Here is a 21,605-nt window from a genome sequence, read left to right on the forward strand (position 1 = left end):
AATCTATCTAGTAGGGCCCTTTCTGAAGCCTCATAACTGAGAGATTTATGGGCTGGCCAAATAATTAAGTGATGTTATTGTGTTAACTTTGCATGCATTAGGGCTGCTTGCGCCGCCGTCCCTGTGAACCTTCCGCCGCCGGCGGCCCCAGCTCTCAAACAGCTCAGGCGTTCTGAGTTGTTCTCTCCCATAGATTATGCACATACCAGTCTCGGAAAATTACCGTGCATTAGAACACATTAGCGCCTGCATTTTAAAAGCTAGCCTGCTAGCTCCCGGCGAGGGACTCTCGGGAAGTGGCTAGCTAGGAGGCGCGCGTTTGTTTTTACCGTACGACAAGCTTACAAGAGTGAAGAAAGCTTTGAGGTGAGACTAAAGAAACCGTAGCAATCAGCCCAAAGCGCTGCGGCTCAGGAGAGGCAGAAAGCAGCATCTCTCACATAATACTCCTTAGTCCGCCGCACTCTTGCTTCTTTCTCCTCATCACCCCCTTCTCCTCCCTTCTTCCCCTTGATGCTTGGTTCTAGGAGCAAAAAAAAAAAAAAAAAAAAAAAAAAAAATGGGGATGGCGGGGGGGGGGGGGTGGAACCGAGCTGTCAGCCAAACCTGAAACGTTCGACCCCGCCCCTTCTATAGCCATTGGCAGCTGCTCAGAGAAGGTCTGCCTTTCGAGGCAGCTTCCACCAACGATTGGTTTCTCCTCATGCCCATCGAGTACGGTCCCGCCCCGGGCCCGGGAGGATAGGTTGGCTGCTCCCGCAAGCGGCAGAGCCCTTCTGGACAGCTCCCGCTCACCCAAACAGAAGACGTCGGCGCCAGAGTGGGCTCGGACATGGCGAGGCAGCGCGCCCGCACAACCGGCGGGGCCCGGTGATCCCTCCCTCCTTCCCCACCCCCTCCCCTCTCCCGCACGCACGCCCTGTCCGCCCCCACCCCACCCCCACCCCGGGCGCGCCCGCCCGCAGCCCGGGGCACACACCCGCACGCACGCTCCCCCAGCACACACTCCCGCACTCCCACGCCCGCCCCCCGAGCCCGTGGCCGAACCACGCCACGCGTGCCTAGCCAGCCCGCCGGCATCCCCCGCCGCTCCCACCGCCCCCGGGCCCCGATGGACTGAATGAAGGCTGCCTACACCGCCTATCGATGCCTCACCAAAGACCTAGAAGGCTGCGCCATGAACCCGGAGCTGACAATGGAAAGTCTGGGCACTTTGCACGGGCCGGTCGGCGGCGGCAGCGGCGGGGGAGGCGGCGGGGGCGGAGGGGGCGGGGGCGGGGGCCCGGGCCATGAGCAGGAGCTGCTGGCCAGCCCCAGCCCCCACCACGCGGGCCGCGGTGCTGCCGGCTCGCTGCGCGGCCCGCCGCCGCCAACCGCGCATCAGGAGCTGGGCACCGCAGCGGCGGCGGCAGCCGCGGCGTCGCGCTCGGCCATGGTCACCAGTATGGCCTCGATCTTGGACGGCAGCGACTACCGACCAGAGCTCTCCATCCCGCTACACCACGCCATGAGTATGTCCTGCGACTCGTCGCCGCCAGGCATGGGCATGAGCAACACCTACACTACGCTGACGCCGCTCCAGCCGCTGCCACCCATCTCTACGGTCTCAGACAAGTTCCACCACCCGCACCCTCACCACCACCCTCACCACCACCATCACCACCACCATCACCATCAGCGTCTGTCCGGCAACGTCAGTGGCAGCTTCACTCTCATGCGGGACGAGCGCGGGCTTCCGTCCATGAACAACCTTTACAGCCCTTACAAGGAGATGCCTAGTATGAGCCAGAGCCTGTCTCCATTGGCTGCCACGCCGCTGGGCAACGGGCTGGGTGGCCTTCACAATGCTCAGCAGAGCCTGCCCAACTACGGTCCGCCGGGCCATGACAAAATGCTCAGCCCCAATTTCGACGCGCACCACACTGCCATGCTGACCCGCGGTGAGCAACACCTGTCCCGAGGCCTGGGCACCCCGCCTGCGGCCATGATGTCTCACCTCAATGGCTTACACCACCCTGGCCACACTCAGTCCCACGGGCCAGTGCTGGCTCCTAGCCGTGAGCGGCCCCCTTCGTCCTCCTCGGGTTCTCAGGTGGCCACGTCCGGGCAGCTGGAAGAGATCAACACCAAAGAGGTGGCCCAGCGTATCACCGCCGAGCTGAAGCGCTACAGCATCCCGCAGGCGATCTTCGCACAGAGGGTTCTATGCCGGTCTCAGGGGACTCTCTCCGACCTGCTCCGGAATCCCAAACCCTGGAGTAAACTCAAATCTGGCAGGGAGACCTTCCGCAGGATGTGGAAGTGGCTGCAGGAGCCCGAGTTCCAGCGCATGTCTGCCTTACGCCTGGCAGGTAAGCCCAAGAGCAGCCGGCAGCCAGCCTGCTGGGGAAACTGCCCCAGTGTGCTTGTGGGCTGGTCTGTGCGCGGGCTCTGCTAGTTAGCTTTTCTCCCTTCTCCTCTATATCCGTCCCCTTCCTTCTTTTTCTTCCATTTTCACTTTCTCGTCTACCCGTATTTCCTCTCTTTTTTCATCTCTTGCTTTCACACTCCTTGACTCTGAGTTTTCATTGCCAGTCTACCCCCTCCTTTCTTCTCTCTAATATCAGAGTGCCAACCTTTACCTCTCCTTCTTCAGTGCGAGGCGGGTCGGGACTCTTAGTGTCCCCTAGAAGCCTGTTTTGGGGACTAGTGTCCCCTAGAAGCCCTGTCTTGAAGATTCTAGAAGCCCTATTTTGGGGACTCTAAAAGCCCTGTTTGGAGGACTAGTGTCCCCTAGAAGCCCTGTTTTGTGGACTAGTGTGCCCCAGGAGCCCTGTTTTGGGGACTCGCGAAGCCCTGTTTGAGGGACTCAAAAAAAAAAAAAAATCGAGAACAGCCCTCTGTCAAAAACCTGTGCACTTGAACTCCCAGGACAACAGATTTCAGTTTTCCCTGATACCTGGTCTCTTTATGTAGATGTTTTTGACTTGTTAGTGGGTTCTGATTCTTAGAAAAGAAAAAGTTCTTCACTCACCTCCTACCCACAAAAGCAGGCAAACTTCTTTAGTCATTGGCAGGAGGTACATCCTCACAGCTACGAAAACTAACAGCCGATACACCCCCGGTGCCAGAACCTATCTGATGCTTTCGTGTTCACCCAAGGACTTTGTGACCCACCAAAAGAGCGGAGTCTGGCCAGCTCTGTGTCACTGCCTACAGATAAGAGGGTGCAAAGACCAAGGTTTGGGGCTGCCACAAACCTTCTCACCCACCCCACCGTCGCTTTGGGAAGAGGAGGGAAGAGACACCAGAGTGAAGAACTCGCTGCGGTACTCGGCTGTACCCCTTGCTGGGCTGCAAGCATTTACTAGGGTTGGCTGAGATTTGCTAGCTCTCCAGGAGAGGTTAGGGTGCTCTCGGAAAGAGGTGCGGAGAAATTAAGATGCCAGTTTGTTAAAGCTTCTTGGCCTCAGCAGGCTGTAAGTCCCGCCTTTGCATTAAAGCGGGAGCTGATTGTACGCGGAGTGGAGTGGCGGGGAGGCCTGGCAGCCGGGCGGCAGGGGACCGGTCAACGCGCTGGTTACATTGTTCCGGAGCGGGCACGGCTCTCTGTGCCTCCTCTAGTGGCCAAGAGGCGAGGTACAGCCCTCTATTGTTCTAGGAACACTGTAACCTCCCGTGTGGGCGGTGGGCGCAAAAGCGAAAGGCGCAGCCTGGGCTGCGGCGGACACAGTTTCGAGCTTTTGTGCTCGCAGACCGGCCTCCCAGAGCGCTACGACTGCTCTGCCCCCAGGCCTGAACTGTGGACCCAGAGGCGCAAGGTGTCCAGACCTCCCACTGGTGAGGACATAAAATACCCAGCTGCAAACATAGCTGGGTGACTTCTCAGTGCTTCTTGGTGCTCTAGAACGATTAGCATTGGCCATAATTCGCATAAAACCCGTATTAGGGCTGGCAGGGTTCTGAATCCGGCGCTCACTAGCGCTCGATCTTCTAGCTCAGGTATCCATTCCCGTCCCCCAAGACTTTCTTCCACCACCAAACCGGGTTTTGTGGGGTGCATCCTACCGTCGCCTAGCAGGACTAAGGGACGTGTCCCGCGGTGTGACCACTGATCGGAGGCGTTTCCACCTACAGCCCCCTCCTTTGCCCACTCTTGGGTTTTGTTCACTACTCAGCAACCTCCTCTGTCAATCTAAAAGAAAAGAAAGAAAAGAGATTTCTTCCAGAGAACTCCCCTCAAAATCAGTGGACTGCGGACTGTTTTGAATGGAGTTCGATGTCTAATTTAACCTTTTTTCTCCGTTAGTTTATTCTTCATCCTCTCTACACTCTCCTCGGATTTGCTCCTGGTCCCTAAAAAAGATAAAGCTTTGCGAGTTGGAGCTGGAGGCGTAATGATTGCTCTCAGTATGGTAACTCTTTGTTTTAGACTTCCCATTTCCCAATACTATAGGAACTCGAGGGGTCTCAAGCTTTGGTTGGTTTCCTGTGCTTGGGGGGGGGGGGCACAAGGAACTTAGCAGCTGCTCCTTGGGGTACAGTAAATGGCTCGGTGACAGCTGTTCCACTAAGGCCTATCTCGGAGCGCTGCCGCCCCCTCACGCCCGTCCGGCAAAGGACAGGGCTGTTTACAAACACTAGTGTTCTGTCTGTTTTGAAAGTTAAGCCTCCCCTTGCAGCGAGCTTTATACAGTGGATGAGGAAGAGTGTGGTACCTGGGCCTCTCAGCCCCAAACTCCTGGAGAGTTGCTGGGTGACTCCTGGAGGCAAGCCTTCCAGACCACAGACCATGCATCGTGATATTCCGGCGGGGATCACAGCCAGGGAAAGTGCACTGAGGACCCGGCTTTGCTAAAACATTTAAATGTGAGTCTGTTTTATAACCTTAGGTGAAAGGGAACAAGAGCCTTCCCCCCTTTTTTTATCTGACCGTTTTATCAGCAACTACAAGTGCGTTGAGTGGTTATAGGAGGCTTTTCAGTATGGGGTCAGTAGATCAGTCCCTTCAGACACTGTGGCAAAAGCTGGGGACGAGTAAATAGGTATTACGTGCTCAGTAGAGTAGGGAACAGAATCCCGGAGGAGAAAAGGGAGGCCTTTGATTATTATTGATCGATGGGAAACCCCGCTGGGAAGCATCCGGGAGTCCAGGCCTTTGGAACCCTGGGGTTAAGCAAGTCAGCAACTCCCCAGGATGGCCGTCCCAGCCCTGCACCTTCACAACCTGGGGCCACATCCGGCCACCCATTCACATTCATTCTCTCTCTCTCTCTCTCTCTCTCTCTCTCTCTCTCTCTCTCTCTCATCATTTTGGGGCCATCTGGACAAGAGTTGGAGGGACTCTCTGATTTGGCTACCATCTTCAAGCTCTATCTTTAGGTCAATATACCCAATCACCCGGAAAGCTGGATCTTCTAGGCAGCCCATGAACCTTCCCAAGTCTTTCTGCTGTGAATACAGTCAGGCTCATGTATGCAGCAGAGAGGACTCGGACCAGGTTAGGGAAGTTCAGATTGTCCCAACATAGAAGTCAGGGAAAGAAACAGCACACTCACTGGGTGGTGAGAACGGCTACTGGTAACAACTGGTCAAATAGGCTGGGAGTGGCCCAAGACGGGATCCCGCTGGGCCGTTCTTAGCATCCTGGCCCGAGGGCAAACTCACGCAGGTCTGAGCACACTTTATCTGGCTTTGATCCTCAAGGGTCTCTGCACAGTGCACAAAAGCCAACTAGGAGGAACCTCAAGAGCTCCGAAAAGAACCCCTCCCTAGTCCATCGCTTGGTGGAGGAAAACCGAGACTTTAACGATGAGGGGTTATTACTATTATTATCATTATTATTCCCAACGCAGGAAAACTATAGCATGGATGCTATTACCGTCATAACTGAGGTATCTGCCTTCAGGGAGCGAGGCTTCGCTGCTGGCCCTCCCGGAGCAGTGCTCCAGTGCCAGCTCCGCTAAGACATTATGATCCTCTCGAGGAAGCAGCCCCCAAACAGACAGGAGAGAGTCCACTCAGTTTCGGAGGTGTTAAAGTCCTTAGCCAACTCGATGCGGTCGGACCCACTTGACGCACTCCTCGGTGATGTGGTCATTGATTCCACCCATAGCTCCTGCCCAGGCATTCGTCCGTGCGCGTCTCCTGCCGCGCGGTACAGGTGCTTTTAGATGACCCGGGAGACAAGTTTTTGCTAAAATGAAGGGCTGGAAGTGAGCCTCCGCCACAACGTTCCTTCCGTTCCCCACTCAGCATTCCCGACCTTCTTGTTTGTCCAGTCCCGCACCCAACCCGCCTCTCCTAGGGCCTTAGTTTGGGGATCCGAATTAGGAGGCCGAACCCAATACACTCCGGTGCAGAACAAACTGATCTGTTAGCTTGCTGGCTGATCGGATTAATAACTGTAAAGCTCACTACCGAGTATTCCTTGCTGGTGTCAAGTCCCTAGTCCCCAAAGAACGCCTTCCTAACACAGATTGAGCCGGACAGGAGCTTACTTGCAGAGGAAGGCGGGACGCGAGGGAGCTGAGTGAGCCAAAGCTCGGAGAAGTATTCCAGGCCGCCGGGAGCCGTGGATTAGAGGGGCGGCGCATTTATTTTTATTCCAGGCTTTCCACAGTGTGGTTATGTCACTTTCTCAAACAAATGTGTATATGGAGGGAGATCGATGCTGATAATGTTTAGAAGATTAAAAGAGCATTAATGCTGGCAACAGTAACGTAAACGTGTGGACCCAGATTTCATTGATCTGGAACCTGATCCGGCGCGTTTCCAGTAAATCCGACGGCCGGCTCGCTCTTCCCAGAAGAGCGCTCGCCAGTGCCCAGGATCCCTGGCGCTCGGGCCACGCCAGCTGAGGCCCAGTTCTTAGGTCTGACCGCAACTCCTCCCACGAGCAGCCCTTGGAGCCAGCTCCATTCTCGATATGTTTTCTTGGCCTTGCACAGGGCTCCTGGGTCCCATTCACCCACCGATGCACGCTGCACTGTACAATCTCTGCACTACTTGAAGTAACAATTGGTGATCTTGCTCTAAAACAACAACAGCAACAACAACAACAAAACACCTTCGTCTTCCCTGCCCTTGACCAGCGCACTTGATCCAGCGTAAAACTGGCTAGTGTTCTCTCTCTCTCTCTCTCTCTCTCTCTCTCTCTCTCTCTCTCTCCCTCCCTCCCTCCCTCCCTCCCTCCCTCCCTCCCTCCTTCCCTCCTTCCCTCCCTCCCTCCTTCTCTCCCTACCTCTCATCCTCTCACTCCCTTCCTTCCCCCTCTTCATCAAAACCCTCCTGGAAAGCCTCTTAGTTTTGAAATTCGTTCTCAATTAAGTTTAGATATGTGTCTAAAGCTGTCAGCGAACGCCGCAGCGCTTTAACGCCGCCGAGCATGGCCCCATCCTTACAAGTTTCAGTACTAAGAGTTGCAGAGTTTGCACCCATGCGTTAGTTGGACTGTTGAACTCGGCCTCAGTACCAAAAGCCGAGGAGGCTTCATCACTCAGAATGGCTGCTGTGAACTAATTGGTCAACCACTGGAAAGAGTTTGTCCTCTATCTTGACGTGCTGAGACCTTAGGCAAGGTAACTAGGGGAACACCCACCCTACACTTTTCCACCTGACTCTGAGGTCACAGGCCCATCTTTGAGGGGGGTGGGAAAGCAGTTGCTCTGAGACATCCAATCCACCAGATAGAAAACTCTACAATTTTTTCTTTCCAGCTATGGGTGAGGAGAAAGAACTATACTCTTAATCCGTTTTCTTGCTAAATGGTGGCTTGTTCTTTGGGAAGGAGCATTGACGGTGTGTGTGTGTGTGTGTGTGTGTGTGTGTGTGTGTGTGTGTGTGATAAATATATTCATATATATGAATGAAATAATATTTTCCTTCAAGAGTGTCCTACACTTGATGGAAAGGGGTGTTTTCCTACTTTCTCCAGGAAAAAAATGGGGGAGGAGGAAGAAAAGAAGGTGTGTTAATCTTTTGTTTTGCTTTAAGTGTGGGAAAGGTCAGGTGGTAATGTCTTATCTTCCCAACAGTAGCTTTCCTTAAAACAAGGGAGCAAAGTGCCCTAGTCTCTAAAAGCCGCATGGTCACAAGATTCCCGGAGGAGCATAGGTGGTTTCCTTTTGGAGTGGAAGGCAACTGGCCCACTATTCATAAGCTCTGGGTGACATCTGTCTTATCTGTCACCTCTCCCCTCTAGGAGGGCAGAGTAGGGTCCCTGTAGAGTGGAGCTCTTGGATTACCCCCCCCCCCCCATTTAAAATCTAAACAGCAGGATTCCTGCTGAAATGTGTAGGGTGAGGATTAAATCGATTGTTCCACATTTTCTTTGTCTCTATAATGCCTTAGCAGCAGCTACATTCTTAAGTCAAGACTGTCGAGACCCTGGACCCGCTTTCCAGACATTCATTTAATGATCATCTCTGGGTATAAGAAGAGCCCTCCCTTCAAATTCGCTGGATTTAAAATACCCATGTGCCCAAGGAGACCAGAGGACAGAGGAAGACAGCTCTCTCTCGGCAGAAAGTATAGCTTAGGGCATGGCTAGTAGCTAGGGTTGTCAGAAAAATGTCTTTGCAAAAAAAGTGGTAGCGTCCTGAGGAATCTCCGGAGAAATGAAAACCTCAGAGGAAAAGCAGAGAGATTTAGTTTCTGGGTTCTTGCCAAAGGAAGAGAAACAAAGAAGGCATAAATAGAGATAATTGTCTGGGTAAATGGCCCTGGGGAAGAGAATGAGACAGGGGTGCTTAGGCTTAAACTTCATGGGCACACTCTCTGGGTAGTATTTGCTTTCATCCTTTTGGGGACTCTTTTCTCCCCCATTGAACTGAGGAATGTCATTTCCTTCAGCGGGTAACTCTTCTTCATAGCCCGAATGCAAGAAGAGGAAGTCTTGTGTGGTCCAGCCTGCCTGGTTCAGAGGTACCTGGTTCAGAGTTAGTGACTTCCTCCTGGTGAGAGACCATGCCACTGCTCTTCAGCCCAGCCTTCCCTTCAGATAACCTTAGTGCTTCTGAGGGAGGCGTGTTTTTGATTTCAGGCAAAGCAGTGACTGTGAAGATCACATGGGGTGTTTTGGGTAGGAGACAGGGGATTTAACTGGATATTCCTGACAGAGCAGACAGACAGAGCCGAGAGAGAGAGAGAGAGAGAGAGAGAGAGAGAGAGAGAGAGAGAGAGAGAGAGAGAGAGAGAGAGAGAGATTGCTTCACTTGGGAAGTAGGATTCTTGGAGGCTCTGGGCACTTGTTATGAATACAAGTCCACACACATTTTCCTTGAGGGCCAGCAGGCTCTGCATGCCTCCTTGGGGGCACCTCTCACCACCTGAGGGTCCATTACTCTTTCGGTAGAAAGCAGACTTTGTTTGGGTTGGAAGCACACCTCCAGTGTAATTTAATCAGCATCAGACTTTTGGTTCCTGTAATCAAATATACATATACTTTCTCCTGTAGGAAGAAAAAATAATTTCTCTGTGACTGGTATTGACTCGAGATCGTTGTAATTTCTGGAAGGCACCGCATTTTTAAAAGGCAAACCGCCATTTTCGTGGTTTGCTTTGTCATGACCAAGAAGCCCCAGTTGCCACCTAAGGAAGGGCAAATGTGAGCCCTGACAGGATGCAAATGTTCAACCTCTCTCATTGCAGATATCTCAGCACAGCTTCTGTACTGTCGGCCTCTTAGATCTGTATTGATAAGAGGCTATATTGACTACCTCACCAGATTCCAGAACATGAGCTCTATATTGCCTGACATACTTACAGGAACCTGTCTGTCTTGCATTTTATGCCCCTCGGTGAAGAGGTCCCAAGCAGTGGAGTCTAGATGTGTATTAAGCCAGGTCTTGCTTGGGGGCTATTACCAGCAACTTCCCATTCAACCCTAGAGCATCTCCCTGGAGCAGCTTGGTCTCCCCACCTCCTAGGGTGAGACTTTGGGCTTTGCCCAAGCTGAGTCTGTTAGGGAATCTGTTGTAAACACAGATCCATTGATTTGCATTTGTCAGAGAGTAAAGTTAAACCAGTGAAGAGCGAAGCCCTTACCCTTTTATGCAGGGCCAGGGAAACCTTTCATATTGATCCTATTGATCCAACCTTTCCCTTTAAGGAAACCACATAGTTAAAGACCCTCGTTCAATAGATTTACCCTTCGTGCCTATGATATTCCTCTAAGTGTTCTCATCGAGGATAGCTGGGCATTAAGCCCACATTTCAAGCCAAACAAAAAATGAAAAGGGGGGAGGGATGAAAGGGGAGGGGGCAGAAGGTGGAATTGTGGGAAGTGAAATTAAATCAGACCGAAATGTACAGTGACACAGCTGGCCGTGTTTTTGATCACTCCGAAATGACATGCAGAGATAAAGATAAATTAGATATATTTAGCAACTCCCCTTCCTCCTACCCCCCAAATGAAAGTGAGTTTCTATGCAAAGACTAACCATGTCTTATGAACATCATTTCCTAACGTAAGGTGATTTCAATCGAACCACTAACTTGGCTCATTTAAACCAGTTCCTATAAAAGCAGTGTTTCTGCCACAATAATTGTTGTGGTTGGTTTGTGGGAAATCAAGAATAGAATCGGTCTCAACAGTTGCAGTATCTTGGACTCCATACATGATTGTGGACATCAAAACTGTTTAAGAAGAAGGGACTTAGAGCCATGGTGGTGGAAGCAGCAGCAGCCAGTTTAGGAATGGAGCACAGGGCTTCTCATAGAGCACTGTAGATGAAGTGGGAATTGCTACATACGGTTTAGAGTTCCTCCCACTCACAGATATGAAAATGAAAGTCCCTTTGTCCCTTGAATTACTGGCACAGTTCCATCCTTTCTTTCCTGGTCCTTTTTTTGTTCCGTAAGTAACATCTATTTGTGATTTTTTTTTTTTTCAACATGGCACACGGACTCTTCTCAACTGGCTATCTCTTAGATCGTTTCTGTACACTCATGTTTGTCTTATGTGATTGAAAAATATTAATGATTCTGTAGGTGAGCTAATGTATTTATCTGCCGAGTTGAGTTCAAAGGGCAGGGTTCAGCTATGGTTCAGGTTAATTGAACAGGAAGCAGTGGTCTCTCTAGGTTGTGTTGAACAAAGGGCTAGCCCCTTAAAAATATCACTTTTAGCAAACACACAGTTTCACTGTCCTGATCCTGGAGTCTGATGTAAGAGGCTCCGATTGATTTGGGTTGCCTGTTAAAAAACAAAACAAAACAAAACAAAAGCCAAAAACACCCCAAAGCAAAGGGCAGCAACTGCAGCAAAATGCTCAGAGTCCCCCTCCGGGAAGAAGAGTTTTCTCATTGGCTAATTGCTTTATTGGTAGCCTGACCTGCAGAGCAGCTGCAGGGGCCTAGATGAAGGCTTAGGCCCTGGAATAATGTGGTCCATTAGGACAGGGCAAGGCATTTTTTGTTTACTCAATTGGAGCTCCCTGCAAAGTGCCATTAACCCCAACCCAAATGTGTGTGCGCTGCAAAAGCCAAAGGTCACACTAGTCATCTACTGGTGGAGCCAGCCTCTGCCCCTTGTCCAAGGGAGGGGGGCATCTTGCTGGCACTGCCTTCTTTGGAGTTCGGCCCAGTCTCTTGGGCCTCTCCAGGGTTTTGACCAAAGCAAGCAGTTTCACCGATTGTTTACATTTCCCAACTGCTGAATCATGTTATTGCTGATTAAACAGTTTTGATCCGAGCATGAGCGCATGCGTGTTCACTAACACACACACACATACACACACACTCCTCCCACTAACCCTCCCTAGTCTATTTATGTCCCCTCTATTACTGTGCATTACAGTAAATAGAACTGTGCACACAGCGCTTTTAGCATAAACAGAGTATGGATACGTTACTTGGATCAAGCAGAAGCTACAGACTGGAGGAGGAGCAGAGTCAAGACGTGCTATGGAGATACTGGTAACTACAGTTCCCCTTGCTGGGAGTCTCTGATCTGTAGTCAGCTTCACCTCACCCAAGGAAGGCCCCTTCCTTCACTTCCTGTCTCATATTGATGCCTCATTCCCTATCTTTCACATTGCTGCCTGCTGCTAACATTACCTTCTTAGATATATATCATAAGGGACTCTCCCATGATCCTTTGTGAATCTGGCCTCTGCTTCATTGTCAAGGAGAAACCGACCAACCATTCTACCAAGAGTGAGGTCTTGGGTCATAGAGCAACAACATCCTGCTAAGTGGGGTGGTGTTAGGTGTGTGGGACCAAAGAGAAGTGGCCACCTATGTATGGAAAGAGAATGGCATAGTTGATGGTGCCAGAGAAGACCATGACTAATAAGCTGATCAACAAAGGTAAAATATTGTAAAGGAGACTAGAGAGGAGATACAGTGAGGGCGAGGGAGAGAAGAGCAAAGACCTGAGCCAATGAGGTGCACTCGAAGGCTTAGCATGGAGCTGGCTGTAGCTTTATGGGACGTAGCTGTTTCCAACATCACCTCCCATCCACCCAGCCAGGAGCCTCACCCTCCAGCCCCTAGCCTAGAGCCTGTGGGTGGGTTGCAGCCTCCACACCTAAAGAGATTCAGCACCTTGAACAGCGCCACGGAGAGGCCCTCCAGCTGCGTGCCTGACTCCAGGACCCTCCCCCTAGACCAGAGATGGGGAAAGAGTTACCGTCTGAGTAGGGACATCATTCCAGCCCTGTAGATTTATGTGTCCAGAGGGAGCGAGAGTGGGGGCGATAAGGCCTCAGATTTTCCTTATGCTGTTGGATGGTTTCTTGGGAAAACAAACAAGAAAACCCACCTTGCCTCCCAACGGGGAAGAGCAGGAAGGCAGGGTGGGGTTGTCCAGCTGTAGCTTTTTTCTCCATGTCATTTTTTTTTTCAAAGGCAGTGATTGACATTCTCAATGTGGCTCTTAAGATCTAGAATTTCTTCTAAGTTGCCCCCTTTCCCCCAGGTACATATGCAAATGAGTGCTTCGGCTCTCTACCTGCGGGCTGCTGGTTTTTTGAAATCGTTGTCCTGTTAAGCAGTATTCTCACACTGAGTCAGCAGAGACCCAACTATAAGACAGCAGCTCATATAAACCTCAAGTCCAAGTTTAGCTGCTCAATTGCCACTGGTGATGGGGCTGTGTTTAAGGAGATATTTACTTCTAGATACTCCCCCAACACAGAAAGAGCCAAGATGCTGAGGCTACTCAGTAGAAGGCAAGAGCTGGCTTTAGGTGCTGACCTCTGACTCTGTCTGGCCTTTGGTACTCAGGAGCAGGGGCATCCCATCAGTCAATAACTGGACATAATTTGCATCTTTCTGACTTTTAGTAAAATATCTCTTGAGTTCCTCAAGCTAATTAACATGTAAAACCCTCTTTTCCTTTATTTTAAGGAATCCTAGTCCTGGCCTAATCTATTACTAAGTTGGGGAGGCAGAGCCTAGTGACAGAAGAGTCTCTCCATCATAAGAAAGCCAATGGCATAATACAGGAGTTTCTTTTCCTCTGGCAATTCATTTTAAAGTCGTAGGTGGCTCTTTAGGAAGATAGCTGGTCATATCTAAAAACTAGTTTGAGAGCATTTTAAAAGCTCTGACTAAAGTGGTTCCTTCAAGCTGTATAATCTCAGTGTTCAGACTCCTTTTCTAAGCAGGTATTGGGCTATACTTTTGAAATCTTTTCAGGTAAAAACATTGATAGTCAGCATAGCCATTTAAATCTTTCTTCTCTTCTTTCTCCCTCTCTCCCTCTCTCCCTCCCTCTCTTCTTCTCTCCCTCTCTCTCCCTCTCTCTTCCTCTCTCCTTCTCTCTCTCCCTCTCTCTCCTCCTCGCCCTCACCCCCCCTCCCCCACTCTCTCACTGAGTACACTTCCCAGCCTCGACTCCAGCCTCCTCTCAGCTGTGTCCTTGTAGAGCAGTTTCCCCTGGGCTGTGATTCTCTTCACTCATGATACTCAACATTGAAGAGCTTTCTTTTTTAATATTTTAATCTAAATTTTGAGATAGAATACAAAATAATGAGTTTCACTGTAACATTTTATAAATGTATGACACTACACTTTGTTCTTATTTGTCTCCTCAGCACCTTCCTTTTCTCTCTCCCTGTCTCTCAAAAGCTCCCTTCTTCCATCTCAGACAGTCCCTTTCATTTCTTTTGCCCACACTAATTTTAGTCTTCCTCTTCTCCTCTTTCTTTTTCATGCTCTATGTGCATGTGTGTTTTTTGTGGGTGTGTGTCTGTGTGTGTTGCATAAGTATGCTTGTTTTGTATTAGTGTATGTCTGTATGCATGTGTATGTGTCTGTGTAGTTGTGTGAGTGCATGTGTTTTTGTGTGAGTGCATGTGTTTTTGTGTGAGTGTGTTTGTTTTGTATTAGTGTGTGTCTGTATGTGTTTGTGTGTCTGTGTGGTTGTGTGAATGCATGTGTGGTTGTGTAAGTGTTTGTTTTGTATTAGTGTGTCTGTGTGTGTATGTATGTCTCTCTGTGTGTCTGTGTGTTTGCGTGGTTATATGAGTGCATGTGTGTTTGTGTAAGTGTGCTTGTTTTAGTGTATCTGTATGTGTGTATGTGTGTGTGTATGCCTATGTGTGTATGTTTGTGTGTGTGCATGTGTGTCTCTGTGTGTATGTACACACATGTAAATCTAAATTCCCCTCCAGCAAGTGCAGCAGTAAACATACTTGTGCAGTATCTCTGTAGTCCAAGGATCTGGAATCCTTCAGGTATACTCAGGAATGGGATAGCTGGACCATGTGGTAGTTTTACGACACACCCAGAATGACTCCATAGATAGATCTGACTGGGTGGCAAGCAATGAAGAAAACACAACACAGACACACAGAGACGCTGGGGTTGGTTGGTCTAGGCTTTTGGTTGGAGAAAGCATGGCATCCCTGAAACACAGGGTGTTCATTGCCCAGAGCTGTACTGGGTGGCAACGTTTCACACAGAGTTGAGCAAGGAGGTGGGGTTTGGGGTGTACAGCTGGAACGAGGGAACAGGTTTAGCTAATTGTGGTATGAGCAGCCTCTATAGGGAGCAGTGTTCCGGCTGTAAATCTCCAGGGGAGAAAGCTATGGTGGACATTGTTTGCACACACTACCAACATCTACACAGAGACCAGAAGGGAAGGCTTTGCCATTTCCCCATGGATCTGAAGCTCTCGGGTCCTTGACATGGTCAGCCCATCTCAACTACCCTCATTCCGACCCTCACACACTCAATTTTCTACAGTCTGTTTTCAGGGGTCTTGGGGGAAGTAGGGCAGGGGGGCGCCGCACTGATGTCTGCTGCGGCCTTGCTAGTTTGAAATCTCTGCAGCAGTTCATAAGGGTCCCTCTTTCCCCATATCCTCTCTGGGGTTCACTACCCTGTGTCTCCTTCAGGAAAGCCCCTTGGACTGGGGTGAAATGGAATCACATTTTCTCGATGGCTAAGGGCATTGAACACTTCTCAAATATTAATTGGCCATTTTTGTCTCCTTCACCTCACTCAGGAAGTTCATACCAATGTGATTATTTCCCGATACTGAGGACTTCGGGTCTCTCTCCAGCCTTGGTATCTCTCTCCCCCTCTCTGAAGCCCCAGGAACCTGTTTCCATCTATGTTGGATCATCTTGGCCTAACTGGCTACAAACACAATCTGTCTTTGGGAGATCTCATTTGCTCATGCTTCAGCCTTCCTCGCCACCATCGAATCTGAGAGTTTTATTCAGTCTTCGAATAACAATAACATGTGTACAAACTTTTTAAGATTTCTTAAAGACTTATTTTATTTATTTATTTTATGTACGTGAGTACACTGTAGCTGTATAGATTGTGAGCCTTCATGTGGTTGTTGGGAATTGAATTTTTAGGACCTCTGCTTGCTCTGGTCAACCCAGCTCACTCAGTCCCTGCTTGCTCCGGCCCAAAGATTGATTTATTATTATACATAAGCACACTCGTAGCTGACTTCAGACGCACCAGAAGAGGGAGTCAGATCTCATTACGGGTGATTGTGAGTCACCATGTGATTGCTGGGATTTGAACTCAGGACCTTTGGAAAAGCAGTCAGTGCTCTTACCCGCTGAGCCATCTCACCAGCCCGTGTACAAACTTTTAATATACAAGTCAGGATATCAGCTGTTCCTTCCTCCTCCTCCTCTTCCTCCTCCTCCTCCTCCTCCCCTTCCTCCTTCTCCTCCCCTTCCTCCTTCTCCTCCTCCTTTTCTTTCTCCTCCTCCTCCTCCTCTTCCTCCTCCTCCCCTTCCTCTTTCTCCTCCTCATCCTCCTTTCTTCTCCTCCTCCTCCTCCTCCTTCTCCTCCTCTTCCTCCCCTTCCTCCTCCTTCTTTTCCTCCTCCTCCTTCTCCTTCTTTTTCCATCTGTCAACCAAAAATTAGCCATGTTCAGATCCCTGAGTGGAACACACTGCCCCTGTGTGTTCTGATCTGTGCTTTCCTCCCATTATAGTCCCAAACATTCACTCTGGGTTAAACACAAGCTGCCCTAGCTCCTCAAACACCAGGCTAATGTTTTGACCCAGAGTGTTTCCCCCTCACTCAGTGGACTGAACCCAACTTCCGGTCTTGGCTCTAGGAAGTGTTTCCTGGTCTCCTAAATTGGGATACCTGTGAGCTGCCCTTCCTGTTGCGTTTGGAACACAGCAAGGACCACCTGTTCACTTGGCAGTGTGATCCTATTTGACCAAGTTTGAGAGAACAGACGCTAGATACATACACTAGGCCAATAAATATTTGTGACTACATTTAGAAATACCTTATAGGATACTTTTTCTGACCATTATAGACACCCCTGAGTTATTACATAATATTCTGGGGAGGGAACTTAATCAGAGTTGTCACATCATTTAGAAGTATTGAGTATTTTTTCATTATCAAGTTCTCACCTGTACCATTAATGAAGATTAATTTTTAAGGGAATTGTAGAGTTAAATCTTAACCAGGACTTCAGATCACAACAGTGAGACAAGGAATACAGAGTAACAAACACTTGAAAAAAGAACCATCCCCCCCCCCCCCCAATGCCTCTCTCCCCTAGGTAACCAGCTCCAGCTGGCAGTTCTGCTTCCGGTCATGCGCAGTCCTGCTTATCAAACCCGTGTTTTGCATAACTGCGTTCCCCACCTCGGATGCCTTCCCTCTTCTCCTTCTTCGCCCTTCCTCACCTCCTCCATTCTTCCTTAATGACGTCATTCCAGCTGAGTTAACCCTGCACATCTAAATATAGTCATCTGCCCAGACAGCACACTATGGCTCCTTAGCTCATCTTACCATCCTCTTTCGTCCCCCTCCCCCACTGTGGCTCACCATTCTGTGGCTGCGGGGGAGGGGGCGGGGCGGGGAAGTAATATCCTTGTTGCCCCCCCCCCCACTGCCGTCTGTGGCCATCCCCACAGCAGTGTTTTTCCCATCCCTCTGGACTTGAGCATCTATGAAGTGCAGTCATCCTGAGAGTAGATTGTGTGTGTTTGCACACGTCTCTTGTTGCTCCTTTCCTTTTCCTTTGTCATCACGGAGGATTGAACCCATGGCCTTACACATGCCAAGCATCTACAGCCCCTTGTTAGCTTTCTAGCAGCTCTTCAAAAACCTGTCTTCTCTTTTAGAGGTGGTGAGATAATTGATAGAAATATTCGCTTATGTAATTAAAAAAATCGATTTCAATGTTAACCTGCAGCTAGACATAAGCCAGTCTAAGTGGGTCAAATGGTAGCTTGGTTACTGGTAAAGGCTGTTTTGCCTCAATTCAAAGCTGGAAATGCCACACATCTTGGAGCTGCAGAGCCAGAAGCCTGGTTAGCAAACCAGAGAGACTGACTTGTAAATCATTTTAATTATCAGTAGCCTAAGTTTATATTTAAATCCCAAGGCTAGGAACATAGGACCATCCATTTCCTAGTTGGTGAGCCCCACCTGAGGCACTGTCTCTTCTAGGCTGCTAGGGGTTAAAAGAAACATCCCCCTCCTCCTCCTGTCCCCTCCTCCTGCCCCCCTTCTCCTGTCCTCCTTCTCCTGCCCCTCTTCCTCCTGTTCCCTTCTCCTGCCCCCCCTTCTCCTGCCCCTCCTCCTCCTGTCCCCTCCTGCTCCTCCTTCTCCTCCTTTCTTCTTTCTCTTCTTGCTGATCTTTAATATATATATATATGTGTGTGTGTGTGTGTGTGTGTGTGTGTGTATATATATATATATATATATATATCATATCTACTTATTGACTTTGTGTATCTGTGGTATGAGTTTGGGTGCACATGAGCACACACATGTGCTGTGATGTGGATGGAAGTCAGAGGACAACTTGTGGAATTTGGTTCATTGTCTTCTACCATGTGGGTCTCAGGGGCCATCTTGCTGGCCCTTCCCCTGATTGATCTTACAGAGACAGTAAGAGTAGCGGATGCGGGCTGGTGAGATGGCTCAGTGTAAGAGTACCCAACTGCTCTTCCAAAGGTACGGAGTTCAAATCCCAGCAACCACATGGTGGCTCACAACTATCTGTAACGAAATCTGACGCCCTCTTCTGGTGTCTCTGAAGACAGCTACAGTGTACTTACATGTAATAAATAAATAAATCTTTAAAAAAAAAAAAGAGTAGCGGATGCACAGTGCAGTGATCCTTGGGCTTAGAATCACACAGGCTCAGGTATGTAACTCTGCCTTTGTATAATTCTAACTTAATCTCCATGAACCTCTGTTTTCTCCTCTATAAAATGGGAATAATATGTCCACCATGAAGAGCACATGTATCAGACTTGATGTAACTGTTGGGTAACAGAGTAATGTATCTTCGCGGAAACCCCTGCCTCGATGACCCAAGAGGCAAAATGCCTTCGGGTGTTGAGGGGAAAGAAAATATAAGAAGAATAAATTTTATTGATACGTTGATAGTAAATATAGAATTTACTATACAAAATACACTGTATAGTAAATATACAAAAATATGTGTCCATATTGATACTGTTGGACAGTAAATATATGAAATACATCACCTCCAGACTCATGTGACCTGACACTTAGCACTTATTTCTCATGTATCTGCAGGAACTAGCTAATATAGGCTGGCCCCAGATGGGTTTGCCCATGCACTATAACGGCAGAGCTAAAATATTTGGACAGTAACGATCTCTGTCCTCCCAATAAGGAAAGCGGGTCACATGGCTGAACCCAGATATAGAGTGGAGGCCATTATTGGGTTACACGGCAAAAGGGTACAGAAGAAGACGAGGAACTGAAGCTTTCTTTCTTTTTTTTTTTTAAAGATGTATTTATTTATTATATGTAAATACACTGTAGCTGTCTTCAGACACTCCAGAAGAGGGCATCAGATCTCATTACGGGTGGTTGTGAGCCACCATGTGGTTGCTGGGATTTGAACTTCGGACCTTCGGAAGAGCAGTCGGGTGCTCTTACCCACTGAACCATCTCACCAGCCCAAACTGAAGCTTTCAAATCAGTGTTGGTACTCCACCTCCCGACACATATTTTGACTCACTTGTTCACATAGGAAGGCACTCTCTTAGTGACATATGAACATCAAGGGATGTCTACTAGAATAACACTAAGGAGTCAGCAAGGGGAAGGTAAAGGTGGAAGCAAACACATTTGATGTCAGTAAGGACCGAAACCAAGCCTTGGGTGCTGTGCCAATGTAGGACACACCTGACCTTCTCTCCTTGGATCACAGCAGCCAGAGACCCCCAAGATTTGCTCTGCTTTCTGTTCTCCATAGCCTGCTACAATGCCTGAGGCATGGTTAGTTAACACTCAGGAAATGCATGTGGCTAAATGACCCCAAGGTCACACAGCTCTGGTGTGTTCTGGGTGTTGATAGGATTAGAGTTTCCTTCCAGCTACTACTAGAGGATTTTGTATGGCTGGCTATGTATTTTACGGTTGTTTATTTGGGGAGTTAGGTCTCGGTTATTCTGCATTGATAAAACCAAAACAAAGATGCAGAAGCTGTGTACAGTTTTACGATGACTACAGAAGCATTTGGAGGCAGTATCCAAAAGACATACTATACTCACTTATAAGTCTACAAGTGTCTCAAATTTTGTTTTGTGTTTGAGCCTCAGGTTCTACTTCTGGACCGTACTTTTTTTTTTTCCCCCGAGACAGGTTTTCTCTGTATAGCCCTGGCTGTCCTGGAACTCACTTTGTAGACCAGGCTGGCCTTGAACTCAGAAATCCACCTGCCTCTTCCTCCCAAGTGCTGGGATTAAAGGCGTTTGCCACCATCACCCAGCAAGACCATACTTTTTATGGTAAGCAGGATTTAAAAAAAAAAAAAAAGTGGAGTGTTTTGTCACAATTCTCCGTACAGGTGTTAAGGGATGTCTCCCATTAGTGAGCATGCCCCAGATAGCGTGTTCATTTGCATTTTCTTCTCTGCCTGTCTCCTAATGCTCTGGTACACAGAGGGCTACTTGAGCTGATTTATATGGATGTCAGCTGCTTCCATTTGTGCATACTTAATTCGGAGAGGTGATTCCATTGATTTCCAAGACCTGCATTCCGGAACCTGATACTGGCATGGATGTTTCAGGTGCTCTCACCCACTGGCTGAAAAAGGAAAACACTTTAAACCCCTAGAAGTGATTTTGACAAACATATCACCATGCTCTATATAACTCCCATAATTAAATACTCTTTACTTCAGGATCTGTTTAAAATTAAATTGGAAAATATTTTCAAGTTCCATCGGGTAGATAACTTTGTTCTAGGTACGTAGGAAATGATAAGATACACAGCCCCCTTTCCCAGGTGACCTTGTTTGCTTCTCTGTTGCTGTGGTAAACACCATATCTCACGAAGCAGCTTGGGGGAGGAAAGAGTTTATTTGCCTTACAGGTTATAACCCATCATCAAGAAAAGCCAGGCCAGATACTCAAGGCAAGAACCCAAAGTCAGGAACTGAAGTAGAGAGCATGAAGGAACGCTGCTTACTCACTTTACTGATTTACTCGTTTGTTTGTTTGTTTGTTTGTTTGTTTGTTTGTTTTTTCGAGACAGGGTTTCTCTGTGTAGCCCTGACTGTCCTGGAATTCACTCTGTAGACCAGGCTGGCCTAAAACTCAGAAATCCACCTGCCTCTGCCTCCCAAGTGCTGGGATTAAAGGCGTTATACAGCCCAGGCCACCTGCCTAGGGATGGTGTCGCCCACAGTGGGCTGGGTGGCTTGACATCAATTAGCAATTAAGTAAATGCTCACAGGTCAATCTGATGGAGGCAGTTCCTCAATTGAGATTCCTTATTTCCCAATATGTCTAGGTTTGTATCAAGTTGGTGAAAACAACTAACCAGAACATCAGGAATGCAAAAGGGCTTCACAAATGCTGCCTCATTTTATTAAGCTTGTCTCCCTTGGCATTCAAAAGTCTTTGTGCCTGCAGCCTACTTGGTGCTTAATTTGTAATTGTTTTCTTTTCTTTTTTTTTTAAAGATTCATTTATTTATTATATGTAAGTACACTGTAGCTGTCTTCAGACAATCCAGGAGAGGGAGTCAGATCTTGTTATGGATGGCTGTGAGCCACCATGTGGTTGCTGGGATTTGAACTCCGGACCTTTGGAAGAGCAGTCGGGTGCTCTTACCCACTGAGCCATCTCACCAGCCATGTAATTGTTTTCATAGGACTCTTATTTGGTACAAGAGATGTGAATCTCAAT

General features: G+C 48.7%; 1 protein-coding gene across 2 annotated transcripts in view; it reads left to right on the plus strand.

Moving 5' to 3' along the window:
* The first annotated feature begins 772 nt into the window (after positions 1-772).
* The window catches only part of Onecut2 (one cut domain, family member 2), a 58,457-nt gene continuing 37,624 nt past the window's right edge, over positions 773-21,605 (plus strand). Inside the window, exon 1 of one of the 2 annotated variants that reach the window (XM_030250441.1) lies at positions 773-2,351. In XM_030250441.1, the coding sequence (XP_030106301.1) occupies positions 1,121-2,351 (1,231 nt within the window). In that variant the 5' untranslated portion in view covers positions 773-1,120. The remainder of the gene's footprint in view (positions 2,352-21,605) is intronic. The other variant, NM_194268.2, reaches the window with a different exon arrangement.

Source organism: Mus musculus, chromosome 18, assembly GCF_000001635.26.
Source record: "Mus musculus strain C57BL/6J chromosome 18, GRCm38.p6 C57BL/6J".
Classification (NCBI taxonomy): domain Eukaryota; kingdom Metazoa; phylum Chordata; class Mammalia; order Rodentia; family Muridae; genus Mus; species Mus musculus.